Below are 23,451 nucleotides of genomic sequence, written 5' to 3' on the forward strand. Positions count from 1 at the left end.
ATAACAAAACAAGTTTTAAGATAGAACAAAAGCTAGTACAGTATTTAAGAGGGGGTAAACAAACTAATGGTTCTGAGATTAATAGTACATAGGACTATTTTTTTTTTGAAGTTAGGAAATGAAACTACACAAAAGCTTTCACAGTATTTAACACAACTCCCTCCTTGGCCAGAAATGATCTCTTCTCTCTCCTATACCATTAACAGGAGTCAATAAAGTCTAAAAATATGGTGAAAACCCAACGCTACAAAGAGTACTGACTTGACATTAAGACATACTTCATTACAATGGAAGAGGAATTAAGGTTTGCAGGTAAACGAAAACTACCTTTAAATACCTCTTCCAACGACGTCCTACGCTGGCAGTCAGTACAACTATGGCCACGACGGCCACACCAGCTATTTTTGTCAATAAAGTTTTACTGGAACGCAGCCAGGCCATCTGCTTACGTATGATCTGTAGCTGCTTTCATGATGCAAAGGTAGAGCTGAGCAGTCACGGCAGAGCCTGAAAGTCTTTATTAGCTGGCCTTTTACAGAAAGCCTGCCGACCCCTGACCTATACAATTCTCTGTAAATTCATATTTTCACTTACTAGGCTCTCTCCAGATTTAGGTAGTGAACAAGGTATGCTGACTTTAAAAATGAAAGACAGGTAACATTTCCCCCCATCATCATTTTTGTCAAACTCCTTGCAGCAGCTGTTTTTCAAAAGAACTGACCAAACTTGCTTGCTAGGAAGACAGTTTAGAGTGATTTTCTTCCTTTACAAAAAACAGTACCTCAGGTTTGTTTGGCTATTCAGCAGGACAGTAGGAGAACGGGCAAAAAGGTAAAACAAGGCAGCAGAGAAGAAAGGAAGAACTGCCAAATCAAAACACCAAGAAAGCAAATATCACAGTATCAAGACCTACAGAAGAAAATGTCCATTAGCATCATGACAAGGGAGGGACAAGACACCATGGTAACTCAAGCATTATAGAAGGGCCTGTTTCAAAAACACGTTTCTAAATTATTTCAAGCGTACACCTGTAAAAGTGCATATTTCCCATGCACTAAGATAGGCTTGGTTTCCCCCCCCCCCCCGAGTATAGAGTATAATAAATTTTAAAAACTTAAACTCAAAATTTTTTATGTTAAAAAAAACCTTAAAAAACAGAGTTGCCTTTTTTATCTTAATAAGTAGTTGCCCTGGTACTAGAGTTGATATTCTAGTTAGTAAGTATATTAATTTGGTGCTAATCATTACAATACTTTCCCCCTCAATTGTCAGATTATAATCATTCTGCAGAGTTCAAGGTCCACAATTAAATTAATTGACTGAAAGGGAAAAACAACAGTAAGAAATGGACTAGATACTGAAACATTCCTAAATTAGGTTTTACCCCTTAAAACACTAAACCCTTTACACTGTATAACCATTACTTCATCTAGTCTAAATGTCAATAGATGGTTTACTAGGTAACTGATTTATTAAATAAACTTATTAAAAATTATCATCATATCCATCATTTTGCACTTTTCTCTATGGACAGATCAAGCTCAGTGTACTACATGCATCTTCATCTTCTCACATAACATGAAACATTTAACAAATGTATTTAAAATATAGCTCTTTAAAGATATTTACTGATTTTTAGAATCAAGAGAAATAGCAAAGTCTCTGAAACGACCATTTATTATAAGATAGAAAAAATGAAAAATATGCCCACAAGCAATAAAGCTGGAAAGTAAAGCTTAAAGAAATCATACCTATTTTTGTCTTCTACTGATGTATCTTCTGAGCTTTTGCTTTCTTCTTTAAAATACTGGCCTGAGCTAGATGGATTAGCAAAAGTAGATATGAAAGGTCCCAGGGACTGAAAAGCTGCTTGGCGAACCTGGAAAGAATAAGAGAGTGGTAATAAAATATAAAAATAAGGGATCATTAACAGTCTACTTTCCATATACCAAAGTATGGTTAAGAGAGTAATAAGGTATTTTCTAAAAAACCTTCCCAGATTCAGAATCGTAAATCATTCTTCTGCTAGGATTTAGCTTCTTTATAAATTTTTTTACTTTTGATTTCTTAAAATCTGAATATTTAAACCACAAAAATATGAATATGAGACCCCATAAAGCATCTGTATAGAATTAAAGGAAATCCCATAGTGTTCTCAAGGAAAACAGAATGAAGAAAACCAAGATTGCCAAACAGAAAATGTAGAGCAATAAAGTCGACAAAATGTGATAAATCCATTTCATGTTTTCTGTTAGGAAAGACTATAATTTGCTTACTACAAGGAAACAAGGTAGGTGTGCCAGAACTATAGATGTACTTATCAGAAATAGAATATTGACTTAAAATGTTTCACAAAAATCTGGATGTACATACTACTGTTACCCATGAATGTCTCAAGTAGAAGAGCTGAAAAAGATGTTACAGAACTTTATTTCATACCGCATTCCTATATTATTTTTGTAATCTTGATTACAAAAAAAATTGGGGGAGGGTGGTTTTACAAAAGGAAGCAGAATGACAGACACCATCTGCAAGAGGCAACTATGATGGGAGAAACTGCAAACCAATGTCTCTAAGAACCTGCCCTTTAGGGGCACCTGGGTGGCTCAGTGGGTGAGTGTCTGCCTTCAGCTCAGGCCATGATCCCGGGGTCCTGGGATCGAATCTTGCATCAGGCTCCCCACAGGGAGCCTGCTTCTCCCTCTGCCTATGTCTTTGCCTCCCTCTGCATCTCTCATGAATTAAAAACAAACAAACAAAAAAGATCCTACCCTTCTCCGTGATTTAAAATGAAGATTACATGATGTGTAAATTTTGTGAAGACAAATACAGGTGAAGCATGCCTATTATTAATATTTACCTTCTAAGGAAGCAGATACAAAATGATTCAATTGGTTTTTTAAAAGGCTAGAATTATACACATGATAGCAAAAAGAAGTGTATGTGTGAACTTACAGACTTTCTCCTTTATAGTCAATAAATGCTATTGCCATACAAACATAAAAGGTTAACTTTTAAATTTATATGCATGAGTTTACTCTGGATACTGTTAAAATTCTGAGCTTATCTCAAACAGGCATAGGATTTACATATACCTCAAATAACAGATTTAAGGAGTCCTTTATTTTAATATAAACATAATCCCAAATTAACAGGAAATACTGTATATCACTAAACCAAGACAATGATAAAGTTTCAAAATGAAAACATTGAATAAGCTTCATAATCTAACAATCTTGTATATTTTAAACAACATTAAAATCATGCTAAAGCTTAACAGTCTTTCCCTCTATGTAGAAGAGTCTGTTTGGAAAATGAACACGATAAGGTCCTGAGATCTATTTCAGGCATGACAGCATAAGGAGTGCCACTGACCCATTGTCCAGTGAAACGGTTGAAAATGGAAAGAAAAACTCCCAAACCCCACCAATGAAAACACCTGGAAATAGTCCTAAGGGCAAATAACAAAAGAGGGAATAAACATTCAATTAAAAAACATTCAATTAAAAAACCTGAGCGTCTGTGGTATTTGAATCAGGGAGGCAGAACCTCTACTCCAAAACACTGTAGCCAGAAACACTGGGCTTCCTCTCTTCTAGCTTCCAGCCAGAGAGCTTTCCATGTGTTTCTCATCCTGCCCCCAGCAACCTGTTGCTTAGTGCAATGGGGAAGTGGGGAGTACTCCCTTCTTCTGCATAACAACCACTGGTAGAATGGAGGCTCTACTTTGGATGTGGCTCAGAACACCGGGCCCTAAGAATACTCAGAATACAGTCCTGCCCCAGCTTGTAAGGCCAGGATAGATAGGCCAGAAGAACCTAGGGCTGCTGTCCCTCCCACACCCACCAAAATGTGGTCATTCCATGAGGGGATACAGGCATCTAAGCATGCCCAAAACTGTGCCTCCTGGGATGGGAGGGAGTGAGAGTTCATTGACAAATAAGGAAGTAACAGTAACAAGCGTCAGAGAGGGATACCAGTACCCAAATTTGCTGTATTATCTAAAATGACCAGTTTAAAAACAAAACAGAAACAAAACAAAAACTGTAAGGCATGCAAATGAAAAAAGTATGATCCATACACTGGGGAAAAAATTAGGGAACAGAAATTATGTGTGAGAACACTAAGATGTTGGACTTAGAAAGAAACTTTAAAGTGACCATTATAAATTGTTCGTGGAACAAAAGGAAAGCAGAGTAAAGAAGTAAAAGAAGGTGTGAGGACAGTGTCATATAAACAAAGGTTAATGAAGAGACCAGTTGGGAATTCTGGAGTTGCAAAGTACAATAATTGAAATAAAAAACTCACCACATAAACTTATGTAGATCTGAACTGGCAGAAAAAAAGAATTAGTGAACTCAAAGTATATTAATACAGATCAGGCAAAGAACAGAGAAAAAAAGAAAATGAGGAAAAACGAACAGAATCTCAGAAAATGTGGGACTCCACATTTTGGTGCACCAACATATGTGCAACAGGACTACTAGAAAGAAAGAGAGAAAAGACATAGTATTTGAATAAACAATGGCTACAAATGTCCCAAAATAAAAATAATCTACTCATCATAAAAGCTCAACAAGTAGGACAAACTAAAAAGGATCTACAAACACAACAATGCCAAAAGTCAAAAGCAAGAAGAAAATCTTGAAAGCAACAAAAGGAAAGTGATATATCACTTACAAGGGAACGCCAATAAAATAAACACCTGACTTCCCAGCGAAAACAAGAGAGACCAGAAGGCAATAGGGAAAACATATTCCAAGTGCTTGAAGAAATGAAAAAAAAAAAAAAAAGGTTAACCAAGAATCCTATACCCAATAAAGTTATCTTTCAAAAATGAAAGCAAAATAAAGACATATCCAGATAAAGTGAAACAGAATCTGTTGCTACCAGATTTATGTTAAAATAAATGCAAAAGGAAGCTCTTCAGGTTGAAAGCCAGTTACCCTGGATGGTAACTCAAAGAAAGAAGGATGATCTCAAACTGGTAACTTAACCTTCCACCTCAAGACACTGGAAAAAGAAGAGCAAGCTAAACCAAAAGCGAGCAGTGAAAAAACAGAAATACAGAGAAAATAAATGAAACTAAAGCTTTAAACAGATGAACAAAACAGACAAACCTTTAGCAGACTGGCCAAGAAACAGAGACCAGAGTCAAATTACTAGAACCAAAAAGAAGGGACATTACTACTGACATTACAGAAATACCAAGATTATTAAGAAAATACTGCGGATCATACACACCAGCAAACTAGGTAACTTACGTGAAACGAATTCCTAGACAAACTACCAAAACTGACTCAAGAAGAAAAAATCTGAATAACCCTCTAATAAGAGAAGAAATTAGTAAGAAAAACGAAAAACAAAAAACTATACACAAAGTAAAGCGCAAGCTGAGATGGCCATCACTGCTGAATTCTACTAAACATTTAAAAGAGAACACCCAATTCTTCACAAATTCTCCCAAAACAGAGAAGAGGAGGGAGCACTTCCCAACTTGTTTTATGAGGCCATTATTACCCTGTTAACAAAACAAACAAAAAACCATCACAAGGAAGCTATAGACCATTATCTCTTATAAAACGGATATAAAAAACGGCTCAGCAAACTGAGCCCAGGAACATATCAAGATTTATTAAACTATGGCCAAGTGAGACTTACTGAAGGTTAGTTTAACACCTGAAAACCAATATAGCACATCATATCATTAGAATGAAAATGATTTATATTTGTACAGTTTTGTCTAGTTAAAAAAATTAGTATGTAGTTTGCCTGTTGCCTATTCCTAAAAGGATTAACAATAACATACTTCAATAAATTATTTCTTAAATTATGAAATAAAAATGTTTTGTATAAAATGCATTATTTTGCAAAAACAATAATTAGACAAAGCCCTACCCAACGTGAAGGATCACTGATCAAATTAATAAACAGTGCTGACAATTTTGTCCGTCGGATTTCTTGACAAGTCGCACAGGAAACGGCCATGAAGCATTCGGCACATGCCTTCCGGACTCCCCATACGTTATCAGAACAAAGCTGGAAAAACCTGGGCAGCTACACAAGGACAGTGGTTTGTTAGGCAGACAACGCGGGTTTCAGTGGTTCATTTTATTTCATTTTCTGCTTTTGCAGTGTTTCAAAATATTAGATTTTCCTATAATAAGTTAGGAGACCTGTTTCATATTAAAACTGAGTAATCTGAAATAAATCACACCTAATTCACAGCACTGTTGACTGTGGAAAAGCTGAAACAACAAACACAGCTTAAAGGTTATACAAAAGCTTGTACCTAAACTGTTTTGTGTAATGAATGGTTTCAGAAACTCCAAGTATGTTAACTTGTACAGGAAGCATGTATACCCTATGTACTAACCATTTAAAAACAAACTACAGACTTAATTTGTCACTAGAATACTTGAGGGTTGCGACAAAATGACAGATTTCTTTGAATAAGAATTGAGTTAACAGAAATGGAACAGGTAAAAATACATCAATGGTTCTTATATATCACATATCTGCATTTTTAAAAAAACTATCATCAAAACACAATTCAAGTGCTCAGATTATAGAAATTTAAACTCTCAAACTCAAAGTCATATTATCTTTCTAGTTTACATTCATGGGATTGTGTTAATAAAATCTGGGGGTAAATGTATGCATTTTCAGGTTCATGTGTTACTTTGTAACGTACTGCTTACTCCTTTATTGCTGCAATACTTACCAACATTTCCTCAGTAGCTTGCTGGCCAACTACACTGCAAATATCTCCAAAATTGGCAGCGCAGACCTGAAACAAAAGCATCACTGACATTTCAAAATGGTACATACACAGTGCTTTTCAAATAAATCTTTTAAGTTTCACATATCAATAACCACTAAAATTATGTATTTTGAAACAAAATACCCAAAGAATACCTTTCTAACATGAAACATTCTGCAATCACAGCACATCTCACAAAACCTCGGGAGGATAAGACGCTCTGTAATGTCCTTCCCAACCATGGGAGCCATTTTACACATGATCTAAAATGGGTAAGAACAAAAAACACACTGAAAACATCTTCAAACTAAGACTTTTCCAGTTAAGTTTGCTAACTTATTAAAAGTATATACTTTTAAAATAAAATATATTTTATTTTATAAAATAAACGAAATATAAAAGAGGATATGGTATCATTTTATTGCATACATCACAAAAACGTTCATCTTATTTATCCAAGTTGAAGACAAAAATAGGTATTACTACCGATAAAATCAATAATTATTAAATTTACAATAAAACCCAGAGAAAATCTGAAAAATTTCATTCCTGACTATAGTTTTAATCTTATTAATCATTTTGCCTGATAACTTTAAAAGCAAACCACTCTATATTTTCCCAGTAAGAAAATAAATGGTCACTGTTCAAACAGAAAGATTATCCACAAGAAGAATTTGGATTTAGAACATTTGTACTGCTAAGGAAAGACTCTCTAGAGGCAGTCCTTACCTTGCAAAGTACCATATTAACAGAAAGTCGTGCATAAGAGAACTGTGTCCCTTGGTTCCAAGGAATGCAAGGACACAGTTCCAACACACACAGTTTCGGGTAACACAGCCCCAGGCAAATGAGGATGAACTATGTTTGAAAACTGGACCAATGCTATTAAAATAAATTCCCCACCCCACCCCACAGTTAGTATAGAAAGAAATCTGATAGTCTGTTATTATTACACCTACTTCTAGCCCATACGAACATGATTAGAAGTAAAAGGAATAGAGATTGCAAAGAAAGAAAGCTCTTCATATAGTTCATGTTTACATAGAAAATCCCAAGGAATCTACAAAGAAGCCACGAGAAAATATGTGAGCTTAGGAAGTTTGCAGAACCTAAGTCAGAATACAAAAATCAAATGTTTTTCTATACATTAGCAATGAAATAAAAACACTTAAACAGTATCATTCACAATAATGTTAAGAAATATAGTTCAACAAAATATCTATGTGTTCTGTCTACTGAAAACTACAAAACACTGATGAGATACATAGAAGATCTAAGTAAATGGTGAGATCTACCATACTCATGGATTGCTAAGGTGGGAGACTATCCCCACACTGATCTATAGATTCCACACAATCTCTCAAAATCCCAGCATCCTCAGAACTGGAGATAACATCTGTATCTCCCAAATCCCAAAGCCAGTTTTGTTTTTTTCACTCCATACAGTTTCTAAGCATTTTCAAATCATAAAGATCCAATGTTACATACTGTATCACTGATCTAACATAATTAAACTTATCAGAATGAATTATTTCCAAGATAGAAAACTACTAGGAGGCCAGGGAGTGCATAACATGATCAAATAAACCAACTGTAAAAGAATCATGGGTTTCATACTAGTGATATATATATATATATACACACACACACACACACATATATATATATGCCATTATTTTAGGGTTTTTATTTAAAGTAATCTCTACACAAAACATGGGGCTTGAACCCACAACCCTAAGAGTTGCATGCACCATCAACCGAGCCAGCCAGGCACCCCTATTTTAGGTTTAACTAGTAAACTCTCACTATCCAAAGAGATTTTTTTTTTTTTAAAGATTTTTTATTTATTTACTCATGAGAGACACAGAGAGAGAGGCAGAGACATAGCTAGAGGGAGAAGCAGGCTCCATGCAGGAAGCCCAATGTGGGATTCAATCCCAGGAACAGGATCACGCCCTGGGCCAAAGGCAGATGCTCAGCCACTGAGCCACCCAGGCATCCCTCCAAAGACAGTTGAATAGATTTTTAGATGGATTATACCTTTGTTATGTACATAATGATTAAATATGCATGTTTTTCTTATAATCACAATTTATATCACATATATAGCACTATAAAATTATGTGCCTGACTATCCTTCCTTCAAAGACCATATTGTCAAGGGCAGGAGCTATATTTTTTTTCCTGTGCTTACACAGTGCCTAGAAAAGTGTTCACCAGTAACTAGATTCTCACAAATGTTTCTTCACCCAATACAGGGTTTTTTGTTTTAACTGCACTGATTTCTCCTATCTTCTTTTTCCATAGTAATGAATTTACAGTTCCTTGTTATTCTCTTGATGCCTATCTCGCTTTCTCAGAGTCTGGTGAAAGAGCCATCAGATTCACAGGTGTGAAGCATAATATGGGGCCCAGAGAACACAGACCTTTTTTTTTTGTATGCCTACATCCTTTTCTAGCCCTTTCTAATGATTTGTGGTTACTTTCATAGCTGATATATGTAAAACTCCGTAGCATATAATACAATATTTGAGCATCTCCTATTTGTCAATATAGTGACTAATTTTCACCTAAATAGAAAAAGCGCCTTCTACTTACAGCCACTGCTTCTGTTTTCACATCATCGTTGCTATCTGGGGCAGTTAGCTCTATGAGGATGGGGCATACTTTGGTCTCCACATCAAATCGCTCAATTAACTCCTGTTCCAGGAGAGCCAGCAAAGCTGCCTGACTTGTTTTCCTTACCTAGGGGAAAAAAATCAGCAGTATAAACACAGTACATACACGATATAACAAAAATCTATTACTTGATTTTCACAAAATTGAAGACTTTCATCTCAACTTAAAGGGATTCATAACTGGCAAAACCTCGCAAATAAAAACTTGTTGCTATTTTCTCCAGCTATTGCAAAGACATAATGGTAAACTAGGATACGACAAATGAAATGAAACAGAAAAGCCATCCTTGTGGGACTAGGCAGCTCAGTCGGTTGAGCATCCAACTCTTGATTCCAGCTCAGGTGGCAATCTAAGGGTCTGGAATCAAAAAAAAAAAAAAAAAAAAAAAAAAAAAATAAGGGTCTGGAATCAAACCCTGAGTTGAGCTCCCACTCAGTGAGGAGTCTGCTTCTCTCCCTCTGCCCATGCCCCCCACCCCTACCCCTGCTCATATGCTCTCACACATGCAGAAGAAGAGCCATCCTTGTGAAAGATGACTCACAAATTAGCAAATTTTCTGAGGGACACCCATAAGGGTACCACATAAGAATGCAGCTATTGGACAGTATCTTATAACACCATTAAGGAGACTTCCGAGATTTGCCAGACTCTCATATATCTTGTCTAAGACACATGGCCATTTTGAAAAACAGAATAATGAAGTTGGAGAGGAAAAAACACTCAAATGAGACCACCTAGAGTAGGCCATTCTGCATACACAGTACCATCTAAATTTCCATTAAGAACATGCAAATGGCACTCTTACCTGATTATTCTGATCTGCGAGATATCTAACCACAATAGGCAGTAAGTATTTGGAAAAAGCATATGGGATTGAAGGCCGGTTTTCTTGACAAAACAATGCAATATGAGGCACCTGTTCCATCAGTTCTGCTCTCACGGTTGGTTCTATTGAAATAATAAAAATGTGAGCAAATGCATTCTACCATACTAACAAAATCTTTGCCTGGAGTTAAGACTATATAGGAAAGCTTTGGACTTCCATCTTTGACATAAAAAGGACTTACAAAATGTTCTCTAACTCTAGGATCCTTTTCACAATCATATGCAGGTCAATCCCATGAGTAAAAGACCCTATTCCCATCCCAGACTTCTACTTCCTACTATGTACCAACTATACAATCATTTCCTATTAGGACCAAATTTATCCATCACCTACACTGTGTCATAACTGTTAATTGGGGTTAAATATCCAATATTCACATCAATAAAACATCTATTATCTATGAACTATCTAAAAGCCTCCTAGGTCAAGCCATAAAAAAAAAAAAAATTGGCTCCTAATCTAATCAACAAATGGAGAATTTACAGTTAAATTTCACTAAGACTAAAATGGAAGTGACCATTTAAGTAGCCCAAAAGAGTCTTTAACAAAAAAACCTGAAAAGACTCAATATGTACAGCAAGTTTAAGTGTGACAAATATAGCATCTCCAATCTCTGAGTTTCAAAAGGATGAACTAAGAGTAATGGCAGGAGAATTACCTAGTTATGTGACCAAAAAAGATAATTCCTATATTGCACGTCATATGTGAATTCTAAGTGCATTAAAGTTCCACATTTTTTTTTAAAGATCAAAAGCACATTAAAAGACAACATTAAAAAAGAATATTTTATCTTGAGGTGAGAAGCCCTTCCAAGGCAAACAAAACCCCAAAACCAACTATCAGACCAACTAATTCCACTTTATAAAGCCTCCATTATAGACCATAGGTACCAGTTAAAGGCAAACCAGCCTAGGAGAAAATACATGTATACAGAAAATACATGTATATTGAAGTATTAATGACTAATTATACAAAGAACCCACTGTTCAAATGAACACAAGAAAGAAAATAAGAATATGAATGCGCAATTCACAGAAGAGATGCAAGTGATGCAAAACACATACAGACATGATGGATTATCAATACAATTGATTTCATCAGACCTAATTAGAAGTTAATACCTATGCATGATTATATTATTAAAGTTACTTTAAGGTAAATATGTATGCATGGGTCCAGAGGAACTTTAAATTTCAACAAACAGAAATTAATGAAACTATTAGCAGAAAATGTACTAGCATTTTACAAACCTAAGAATCTTATCAACAAACCAATCAATATTTGAGATTTCTATTACATGGCTCTATCATCTGAAATTAGACAGTAATTGAACAAAACAGTGCTTCTGTTTTGGAAAATAAAAATGTAATTCATTAAAAAAAAAAAAAAAAGACCTAGGCTTCTCCTTTTCCTCACTGACCCTGAATATGCGAACACTGACTTAATAATATGTATTTTTGAAGCAAAAGAAGGATACAAGTTACAGTTCTGGTTAAGGATGAAATTGGTAACTTTTCTTTCTTCAAAGCCCCAGTCAGGCAAATAGACCAATGAACAAAACAGTGTCAAGAAGTGAACCCACTCTGAGTCATTTGGGAGGGATCTCAGAGCTACCATGATGGCTGAGGGGAATGGAGCAAGAAAAGGCAATAGAACCTAATGTCTCTAACGTGGTGGGCTGGGCTGATCACGACTACTGAAAAACAGTTGTAAAGTTCATGCATATAATCCATTCTCCTAAGCAAACAAGGGGCTTAGAATCTTTACGTCTTTCCTCTGCCTTAACCTTACTGACTTTTTTGGTCACATAACTTCCTCTAAAGTTGTTATATATATACACACACACACACACACACACACACATATATATATATATATATATATAGTCATATATATATATTTTTAGGATTTTATATAGCAAGTGCTTATTTAGATTCACCACTAATTTGCTTAAGTTTTTCCCTCCTTCATCAGTACATCTTTCATCCAACTCTTTCCTGGTTCAATTTTTAATATCTATACAGTTACACATCAACAATATGATAAGCTTCCAAAGTATAAAGAAGCTAGACACAAAAGGATATCTTCAGTATGATTCCATAAAAAGTTCAGAGGGGCAAACTAATCCATATACTTAGTGGTCCAAACATGGATTACCTTGGGGAAGAAGAACAGGACAGAAATGAGCAGGTGCCCTGAGATGGTTTCTAGGATGCAGGTTCTATTTTTTGATCTGAGTTCTAATTTCATGGGCCTTTATTTTTGCTTTACTTCATGGAGCTGAAAATTTATAGTCTGTATACTTTTTGCAGTTAGTTTTATGCAATATTAAAGTAGCAAAGTTCCCCAGCAAGAGTTCCTGTTGCCCATCTATATCATGTCTATCACTACAAGTTAGCCTGTACTGGTACATGTAACTGTTCTAAATCACAAAACACGCTCTAGCTGGCACAGTATAAACCTTTACAATCTGGATCTCAACCACCTTATTGAACAGCCTCATTATTTTAAACTGCAGACACACTAAACCACACGTTGATCAAATGGGCCACTACCTTGAACTCCTTAAGACTCCAAACTGGTCTTTTCTTCTGAGTATGCTCCTTCCCTTCTCTGTACCTCATCATTCTATTAAAGTCAACTCAATTCACTAACTTTCTAAAGCCAGAACCAATCCTCTCCATTATAATTTATTGTTTATAAGTTAGTTGTGTTCATTAAACTGTTAATTTGATGACAAGAATTCTTATTCACCTTAGTAACTGCTCTAGCATTTATTCTAGACTCTGGCATAGGACTGTGCACTGTATTATGTTCACTGAATGAACAAAAAATATAAATGTCAATAGAGATATTTATCATGAACTCAAAGACTTGAGAATATATTTAAAAAAATACAAAAAAAAACCAAAAATAAATAAATAAATAAAAATAAAAAAAATACAGTTGACGCTTGAACAACTAGGGGGCTGGGTCACTGAATCCTCCCTGTGCAGTAAAAAATCCACATATAACTTCTGACTCTCCAAGAACCTGACTACTTATAGCCTACTGTTGACTGGAAGCCTTATCAATAACAAGCAGTTGATTAACATGTATTTTTTATACATTTATACTAATGTACTCATAAAAAAAAAATCTGTATGAATGGACCTGCACAGTTCAAACCCATGTTGTTCAAGGGTCAACTATATATACACATATGTATTTATAAAAACAAGCACTATCAGTGACAAACAGGTAAAGGAAAATAAATTCCTCCCTAAAGAATATCTATTCTACTAAGAAAGCAATAGCCACAATGCAAAAAATAAGTAAAAATTATAATTGATGAGATTCTCCTAAAACCATTCTGAAACAAGGATACACATGAGCAAGTACATACACAGAATGTTGTAAATAGACAGATTTGTAAGTTTACAAATTTTTTTCTACCCTATAGGAAAATAAAAAATACTTAAGGCTATGTAAATAGTAAAATATATTCCCATAAAACAAATTGCTCACCCAAAGATGAGCCCATCTAAAAACTTAAAAATGAAACTGCTGACATGCAAAAAGTTTGTTAGACAGTGAAAAATAACACATTTTAATAAAGAGATAATGGGCTTAAGAAAAAAATATATTTATTTTTAATTGTTTCTAAAATGAAAAATAAAGATATGCATATGACTTAAGATTAAAATGGGATGCCTGGGTAGCTCAGTGGTTGAGTGTCTGCCTTCAGCTCAGGGAGTGATCCCAAGGTCCTGGGATTGAGTCCCACATTATGCTCCCTGCAGGGAGCCTGCTTCTCCCTCTGCCTCTCTCTGTCTCTCATGAATAAATAAATAAAATCTTAAAAAAAAAAAGATTTTATGAATCTATGAATTCATGAGAGACAGAGAGAGAGGGAGAAAGAGAAGAGAGAGAGGCAGGCAGAGACACAGGCAGAGGGAGAAACAGGCTCCATGCAGGGAGCCTGACGTGGGACTCGATCCCAGGTCTCCAGGATCACACCCTGAGCTGAAGGCGGCGCTAAACCACTGGGCCACCAGGGCTGCCCTAAATAAAATCTTTTCCTAAAAAAAATCAGGTTAAAATGTTAAGTTTTATGTTATGCATATCTTGCCCCAATAAAAATATTTTTAAAAAACTTAACCATATTCCAAGCCTCAAGTCAAGTTTATCTCTTTCTTGAGCAAACCCTCCTGTCTTAGCTTTGGAGATAAAACGTTTTAGTTTTACCATGACTGAGTCACATTTTTCAGAAGTGAGAGAGCAGAGGAAAAGAAAGCATTTTATATTTGTCTAAAAAAAACTTACAGCCTACTCTACCCCTTTTAAATTTATTCAAAATCATTTCTAAGTTTTTAGTAATCCTGTAATATTAACATATATGCTGCAAAAACAATTTTTAGATTTTTCTGATGAGAAATTTCTAAAATTAAACAGACCAACTACAAAAATATAGCTCTTAGAAAGTTATTTTCTTCTTCCTGATGTGTTTGGTCATTTACTTAGGAAATCTTTTTAAAAAGTCTCATATCACACTAAGTTTTTCATTCATTTTTAAAACCTCAAATTTGGTAAAAGAAACCTTTCTCTGCATAAACATACCTGAATCATCAGCTAATCTGCTAATTCTTTCCAGAACAGCAATGCAATCTCTTTCATCATCGCAGACTTCCCTCAACGTGTCCAGCAAAGTCCGGGCCACCATTTGTCTAACAGAAGAAGAAAAGGATCTGGTGTTTAGTGGCATTAATAAGTGATATTTAGAATTCCAAAGAATTCCAAATTATGTAGATTTAGAATCTATATAATTTTAAGGAATTTTAAAATATATTTTATAATATATACTGTCACTAATTTCCTAAGTGACAAATGCCAGTATGAATTTTATTGTAATAAGAATATTTACCAAATTATTTTTCATCTTTAGCTGATGTGACAAATTTCTAAGGTCACTGAAAATTCTATAAAATTTCCAACAGTTATCTTCAATTATCAAATAGGAAAATACACACATTCTCCATTATATAAAATATTACCTTCATGCATTTTTACTAAATGATATATACATCTATATTCAAAAAATTTAAGACTTTCAGATTTCCCAGAAATCTCTGGTACAGGTATTCTGGGGACCACAGCTGGAGAAACAATGCATTCAGAGGAGTGTCTCTCCATCCCCTTGAACATTACCTGGCACACAGTAGGTATATAACATTATCTGTTGAAAGAATAATATACTCCTCTCAGTAATCACCTTACACAAATAACAAAATTCTACCTATCAGCAAAAGTAATGCTTTTTGTTTTTTTGTTTTTTTTGCCAAGAAGCAAAGAGTGAGCTCCACATGCTTATTAAGATCATGAGTAAACAATTATAAAAAAGGTTTCGGCTGTGATTATTAACAAAACATGTTGACTGAGACTGCACGTTACTACCACTTTTAAACTAGAAAACTGTATTTTCCCTACTGAAATTAATGTAATAATCCTTCCACTTCCACAATGAAACGAATATGCACATACCTGTTAAATACGTTCTCACTTGCAGCATACTTGTCCAATCTCCCCAGTGGCGTCAACATTTCATCTTGTGAGACAAAGTCCAGGGCTGAAGGTATAATAATCACATCAGACTCTGAGCTGTAGTCATCCACACCAACTATCAGAGACATCAGAAATACTCCTTATAATACTTTGAAACTAAAGAGTACCCCTTGCCTGTCTGAAGCAGCATAAGTAAAATTGCCTTTAATGTTTCTGGAGGGGCAAAGCAGATCACAAGAGACTCTTACATCAATTCTGAAGCCATGAATAACTGAAAGAATCTCCTCTCCTTTTTCTATAGGCATTCTAGTTCTCTCTAGAAACACAGGGGTCAGAGGCTACAGAAAATCAGCATGGTGTGATCACTGACAACTTACACGTTCAATGAGAACACTAACAACTTGTAAATAAAATGTCAAACACTGATAAAGTAAATTCTGCAATGCAGTCAGAAAACCTCACACTATAAGCAAAAGAACAAACATAAGAATTACAGCAGGCTTCTCATCAGAGACAATACAAGCCAGGAAATAGAACAATCTTTAAAGTACTAAAAGACTAAAAGAAAAAAAAAAAAAAAAACAATGTCAACTTACAACTCTATACCCAGTAAACATCTTTATAAAGTATTTCTGAAATTCATATCTTTCAAATACAAAGGTAAAATAGACCTTTTCAGACACGCAAAAGCTGTCAGACATCATCACCAGCAAAACTGCACTATAAGAAATATTAAAGTCCTTCAAGCAAAAAGAAAATTATACCAATTGGAAATCTAGATCTATACAAAGGAATGAAGAACACCAGAAATGGTAAATATGTGGGTAAATACAAAAGACTTTTCTTATTTAAAAATCTCTTAGATAACTGATTAAGGTAAAAATATGTACTTCAAAAAAAAAAAAAAGATAAAAAATGTACTGTGGGGACTGTTAACTAGAGTGAACACACTGCTGGTTACCAGAGGGGAGCTGGGTGGGGGGAATGGGTGAAATAGGTAATGGAGATTAAGGAGTACAGTAGTTGTGATGAGCACCAGATGTTGTATGGAAGTGCTGAATCACTATGTTGTACACCTGAAACTAATTACACTGTATGCTAACTAGAATTTAAATAAACACTTTAACAAATGTACTTTGGGTTTATGTAGAATATATAACTATAATAACACAAAGGCAGGAAAAGGGTAAAGTACAAAGTTCTTACACCATATGTGAAGAGAGACATACTATTTGAAGGCAGACTGTATCAAGATGTATAATAATTGTAATCTCTACAGTAGCTATTAAACGTCAAAAAAACAAAACAAAACAACTCCACCAAGGAGACATAGTAAGCCAATAAAGGCCATAAAATGGAATCATAAAAAAAATACTCCAAAAGACGGCAGAGAAAGAGGATAAAAAGAAAAGATAGGACAAACAGAATAAAAATAGTAAGATGAGAGATTTAAATCCAACCTTGTCAGTAACCATGCTGAATGTAAATAGTCTCAATAGCCCAACTAAAAGGCAGAGGTTTTTGCACTGGATTAAAAATAACACCTAACATTAAAATAATTACTTACATAGTGCAGACAAGGTTAATACAGGTTATGCTGATCTACAATTCATAGCAAAGTACCTTATTTATTTTGAATCAGGAAGTTGTAAAAATCACTCAGATGCTCTCATTTGGCCTCTGTTTTCTCCTTTCTAGCACAGGACTATTGAGCTAGCATGACCTCGAAGGCACCTTTATGCAGGCTTTAGAATTCTATGACTATGACCAAACTGTTTCATCAGTCTCATACTTGTAAATCTTAAAGATAAACATTAAAAACATTGATTCTCGTCCTTAGAAAGCCAGGACTCCTGGAGTGCTGACCATCCAACATTGCCATTTACAAGACAAGCTCGGAGCACTTACCTTTAAGTGCAGACCTCTGGGTCACATAATCAAATACTGATTATGGGGGTTTGGAGTGAGGCCCAGGAGCACTCATTTTTAATAAATACCTCTACTAATTCAAATGCAGATTGTTTACAACCGTATTTAAGAAACATACTGGTAGAAGGCAACAAAATGGTATTTTGCATCAACTTCTGTTACCATTCTATCCATCACGGTTGCCAAAGAGAAGGAGGTATTCCACTCTGGCATAGGCGCTGGTGATAGAGCTTCACTTTTATTTCCCAGAACTGCTGCTTCCTGCCAGCATCTGTGGAACCATTCTGGCCTAAACCCTCCTTTCTGAACTCAAGACTTCATCAATTCTTTTTTTTTTTTTTTTAACATTTTCTTTATTTATTTGAGAGAAAGACAGAGAATGCAAGACAGAGTACAAGCTGGGAGGAGAGACAGACTCCTGGCTGAGTAGGGAGCCCAATATAGGGCTCGATCTCAGAACACTTGGATCATGACTTGAGTCAAAGGTACCCAGGTACCCCTTTTCATCAATTGTTGATTGGACTAGTAAGACTATGGATCTCATCTTTATGGAGGCCACAAGGATTTGGTTACCATAGTTACAGACTGCATACTTTAGGTCTTGTACAGTCATCCTGCAAATGCCTGCCACAGGTTACAATAAAGAAAAACACGAAAATAACCAATAAAAAAAGACTTACCACTAATGGAAAATCCTACAGCATGTACCAAGTGATGGTACAGTAAAAAAACACCCTCCAATGTAAAATAGACAACATAGAGGGAGTAAATGTAGCAGTACTGCTAATAAGGTTCCTATAGTTTATACAAAGCAGAACACTAAGTAGATTGTAATAAATTAAAGATATAAATTATAATCCTTACGAGTACTGTCTAAAACATGCAAGAAAGAATAGCTAGAAAGCCAAGAGGGGAATTAAAATAGAATACTAAAAAATATCATTAGCCCAAAAAAAGCCAGGAAAAAAGCAACAGAGAAAAAAAAAAAAGAGAGAGAGAGACAAGTAGGAAAAGGCTGACCTAAATCCAACCAGACCAATAATTACATTATATATAAGTGGATAAACATTTAAAAGCAGAGATCCCCAATAAAAAAGTAATACCCAACTATAGCCTATCGACCAGAGACATAGTTTTAAGCCAAAATTTCAACCAAAGTTTGAAAATAATTTTTTTTTAAAAAAGATTGAACATGAAACTGTAAGCCTAAGAAAGCTGGAGTGGTGCTATTATCACTAGACAAAACAGACAAGAACAGGGACTATTACAGCAGATGAAGGGAGACATTTTATGCCTCCATACCCAAGCTGAGTGCTTTCTTTCTGGAGAACTAACTTAGGTTTTGGATTCTTGGACACTATGGCAGTAATAGTTCTTTAGGGTTTCACAGCCTTAAAAGCCTAGACTCTTCCACTGACAAAGTAAAAAAAAAAAAAAAGTCATGTCATCCCTTCATGTTGTCTGAAATTTCAAATTAACCAAAAAGCATATAAAAACAGTGATCACTCTAGGGGCACCTGGGTGGCTCAGTCAGTTAAGCATCTGCCTTCGGCTGAAGTCATAATCCCAGGGTTCTGGGATCCCCACATCAGCTCCCTGCTCAGTGGGAAGACTGCTTCTCCCCACCCTCTGCCCTTCCCCCTGCTTGCGCTCTCTCCCTTTCTCTCAAATAAATAAAATCTTAAAAACAAACAAACAAACAAAAAACAATGATCACTCTGAAATGTTTTTTCAAATGATCTGACCTCCTCAAATTCCCATACTTCCTCTTCCCCAGTAAATTTACTGTCTTAGCTGAAGGGTAACCAGGATGGAGTGAAAAAAATGAAGAGGACTTGCAAGCTCTATGTAAGAGACAGAATTCCAATAAATATTTAAGTAGCCAATCTTCATTTTTAAAAACCTCATATTTAATTATAAAATAAAAGCTTCCACAAAAAAGCTGTATGATATCTTTAAAAAATTTAAGTTTTTAACTTTTAATTGCTGTATAGTTAACATACCATATTAGTGTTATATTAGTTTCAGGTGTACAATGTAGTGATTCAACAATTCTATACGTTAGTCAGTACTCATCATCATAAGCGTACTCTTTAATCTTTTAATCAAAACTTGTGGGTTTTAGTGAATTCTAATAGACTAGAATCCTAATAGAATTCCTAATAGGAACAGAAACCTAAAGTACAAATTGAAGCCTTATATTTAAGGCTTAGTCCATCATATCTCAAAGGTCCAAAACATATATTAGACTCAACAGATCCTTCTAATTCCAAGTCATAAGCAAATGCACAATACAAAGAGATCAAGAAAAAAAAAAAGAGAAAGTGACAAGAGAAAACGACATTTCTCTCTAACTTATAAAACAGAATACTTCCCTTTGTATAAAGCTAACAGATCATATAAGAAGAGAAAAAATATCCTAACAGTTCAGGATGTATCCTCTACCTACTTTTAGCTCCTTGCACCAGCACCAAGAGGAATCCAAAGTAACAGAAAACAATGACCCAATTTTCAACTGTTTTAAACTTAAGGAAAATGTAAAAGTTTACAAGCTGGACCCATGTGGAGTCTTGGTGATGATTAGTTTAACGCCTACACAGTCACAGCAAAAGTGGTATGAAAAGGGCAGAGGCTCTTCAAAGTAAGACAGATCTGGGTTCAAACCTCATGTTTTGCTACTCATGAACTATTTATGTTAACTTATACAAATACCTAATTAATTTGCTTCCTCATCTATAAAACACCGTAAGACTTCAATAAAGCTATCAAGACTTCTAACACACATTCTAAGATAATGTCTATAAAGTCTCGAATATGGTATCAAGCTAATAAGTGTTGCCTCCCCTCTGCATTTAGGTCTGTTTCTAGATACAGAGAAATCTCAATGTGGTTTCCATGTGTTTTTTACATTTCAACCAGTAAGTAGGACAGCACATCTGTGAGTTCCAAGTTCTCAACAAAGAACACAGATATAAACACTAGACAAAAAGTGCATGCATGTAAGTATATATGTGCAGATATGTATATAGACATAATATACTAAAAAAAAGATACACAGTATAAGAATACAAAATACACTGTTAACTATTACATGCTGTTAGTTACTATATGTCTAAATCTCCCCTGGTGAGTACAAAAAGGCTTCAAAAAGTCAAGCAATTCTTGGAAGATACACTGGAGTTGCCAAGCAGGACAGAGGGCAGAAAGAGGGCATTCCAAGCACAGAGATGAGGAAGTAAAGGCAAACCATGGCATGTCTGGAAAACTGCCCAAGGACTATGTAGTACAGGTAGGGCACGGGGTTCCTACAGAAGCAAAGTAGGAAGAATAGGGGAATATGGCCAACCAAAAATCAACCTAGCCTTCTAATTTTTAAAAGTAACATTATTACATTTTGTAATATCCTCTTACTTGGCTAGAGAAATCACAATGCCACCCTGTAATTAGGATTGGCATACGAATACTAAGCAACGACTTAAATTTAATAGCAGTTACCTCTTTAGGGCAACACACAATTCTGGGCAGCATATACATTTATTCAACTGTGCTACACTAAGGCTTTATTAAAATTCTTGATTATTAATTAAAGCCATCATTTTTTTAAAGTTGTGCAAGAAGCAAAGATCATGATGTCTTTTCCAAGTCAAAAGACCTTTTGCTTTTACACAGCATTCTAAGAGAACCCCACGTGTCACATTACTCCTTTTCCGATTATATGACACTCTTAGTTGCTAGAGCAGAGGAGGAGGGGAGTAGGGAAGCCTTAGTCCCCTTCGAGAGTACAACATCCTAATTCAGTGGAGACAATCCTGGTTGTACCTGCATCACTACCGCAAGTAAGCCTCTTTTCTATTCCTTGTTAACAATGTTCAGACACTACAAATTCATGCTAATTTCATGCTCATTCAGTACGAATTTGGAATCTAGGATTCTTAAATCTTAAATTCTCTCAGATGTTCCAAATCTCTAAGTTCCCAGAACTAGCTTCAAAAAATCAACTCCCTTTCCTGCCTTACCATCATAACTGTATCTGATGAACTCGATATCACCAAGTCAGAGGGAAACAGTGCCAGCAACCAGAAGAACAAAAGCAGAGGAGGCCAGTCTGGGTAGTGCTCCTGACTGCCATTCTACTCTTGACTGCAGATGATTAAGAGCATGAGAAGATAAAGCAGTGCTTCAGCTGTCCTGGTATGCATCTCACAATGCAGAGGTAGTTCCCTCTGCAGCCTTCACCTCCTCCTCAAGATAAGCAATCTGTCCTATTTCTCCTTCACTCTTGTGATTCTCCTCTTAAGGATTTGCCCAAATCAGGCAGCCCTTCTTAGATCTGTTATGTCTTCACCACAGCACTCGAGAAGGCTGACTTCCCTGATCTCAACATCCTTCCCTTAAATTCTCTTTTCTTGGGTTCTTTGGAAGTACACAATCCTGAGTATTTTCTTACTTCTCTGGACTATTATTTTTTTCTGATTGTTTTACGTAGTTTCCTTCTACTTTTGTCCTCACATTAAAAAAAAAAAAAGATTTTATTTATTTATTCTTGAGAGACACAGAGAGGCAGAGACATAGGCAAAGGGAGAAGTAGGTCCCTCCAGGGAGCCTGATGCAGGACTCAAGATCACGGCCTGAGCCAAAGGCAGACATTCAACCACTGAGCACCCAGGTGCCTCTTGTCCTCACATTTTACACACACACACACACACACACACACACACACGCGCGCACACACACACTCTCTCACTCACACACCCCCGCCCCCGCCTTCAAAATGCATGGCTTCAACTATCACTTATAATGCAAATAATCTCCAAAATTCTCCCATCCTGATCCCCAGATCCATACTTGCAGGTATTTCATAGAATCTCTACCTCAATGTCACATTTGTTCTAAAAAGTAAACTGTCCAAACTGATCTTATAAGACCCAGCTCTTCCTCAGGACTTTCTCCGTGTCCTTGAGTTCTCAAACATGAAGTTTTCAGTTACCTTCCTAAGGTACCTTTCTGGCTCCCATTATCTAATCAGTTGCTAAGAACCATAAATTCTACTTTTATAAAGTATTCTGTATTCCCACCTCTCAGTTCCTGACACCCTAATTCAGCGGCTCTGACATCTTTTGTTGACAGAAAACCAGGGCACTTGAATCCTACAAGGTACACAAAGATTTTTCCTGGGAATAAATACGATGGATGACTTTAAGGAATATTCCATACCCCAAATTCCTGGACTATTCTTATCACAAAAATGTGTGGAGGGGCTTGGATCCTAAGGCTTTCTCTTTGAAAATCTCTAGCCTCTCACAGGACAAGTAAAGACCTCTCAGGTCCAAGGCCACCATGTTACATTGCCCTAAAGCTGGAAAAACCTCCACTGTCAGACAAATGTACTTGTTGAGATACTAAAGTGTTAAGATATCAGATCACCTCTCTACTGTAACAAATACTTACACAAGTCAGATATTGATATTTTTCAATTCTTTGCTTTTAAAAAATTTGAAAGGCTGATAGCATATTATAAATGTTTTTTAAAAATTTAGCATATAAGTTGGAAGAAGTTCAAGGAAATTAATGGTGCTGTTGACAAAACCCTTTCCATCAACTTATGTTAACAAAATATCTCAGAGTACAGAAGTCTTAAAATAAAAGGTAAAAA

General features: G+C 35.6%; 1 protein-coding gene across 6 annotated transcripts in view; it reads right to left on the reverse strand.

The window, feature by feature from the left end:
* The window catches only part of PPP4R1 (protein phosphatase 4 regulatory subunit 1), a 61,132-nt gene that overhangs the window by 24,794 nt on the left and 12,887 nt on the right, over nucleotides 1–23,451 (reverse strand). For 3 of the 6 annotated variants that reach the window (XM_049112931.1, XM_049112935.1, XM_049112934.1), the window contains 8 exons: nucleotides 15,849–15,933; nucleotides 14,928–15,034; nucleotides 10,248–10,390; nucleotides 9,362–9,508; nucleotides 6,919–7,026; nucleotides 6,725–6,790; nucleotides 5,899–6,057; nucleotides 1,752–1,879 (listed from right to left, as the gene is read on the reverse strand). In XM_049112931.1, the coding sequence (XP_048968888.1) occupies nucleotides 1,752–1,879; nucleotides 5,899–6,057; nucleotides 6,725–6,790; nucleotides 6,919–7,026; nucleotides 9,362–9,508; nucleotides 10,248–10,390; nucleotides 14,928–15,034; nucleotides 15,849–15,933 (943 nt within the window). Of the gene's footprint in view, nucleotides 1–1,751; nucleotides 1,880–5,898; nucleotides 6,058–6,724; nucleotides 6,791–6,918; nucleotides 7,027–9,361; nucleotides 9,509–10,247; nucleotides 10,391–14,927; nucleotides 15,035–15,848; nucleotides 15,985–23,451 lie in introns of all 6 variants that reach the window. The other 3 variants (XM_025429516.3, XM_049112933.1, XM_049112932.1) reach the window with 1 other exon arrangement.

Source organism: Canis lupus, chromosome 7 (genome assembly GCF_003254725.2).
Source record: "Canis lupus dingo isolate Sandy chromosome 7, ASM325472v2, whole genome shotgun sequence".
Classification (NCBI taxonomy): Eukaryota; Metazoa; Chordata; class Mammalia; order Carnivora; family Canidae; genus Canis; species Canis lupus.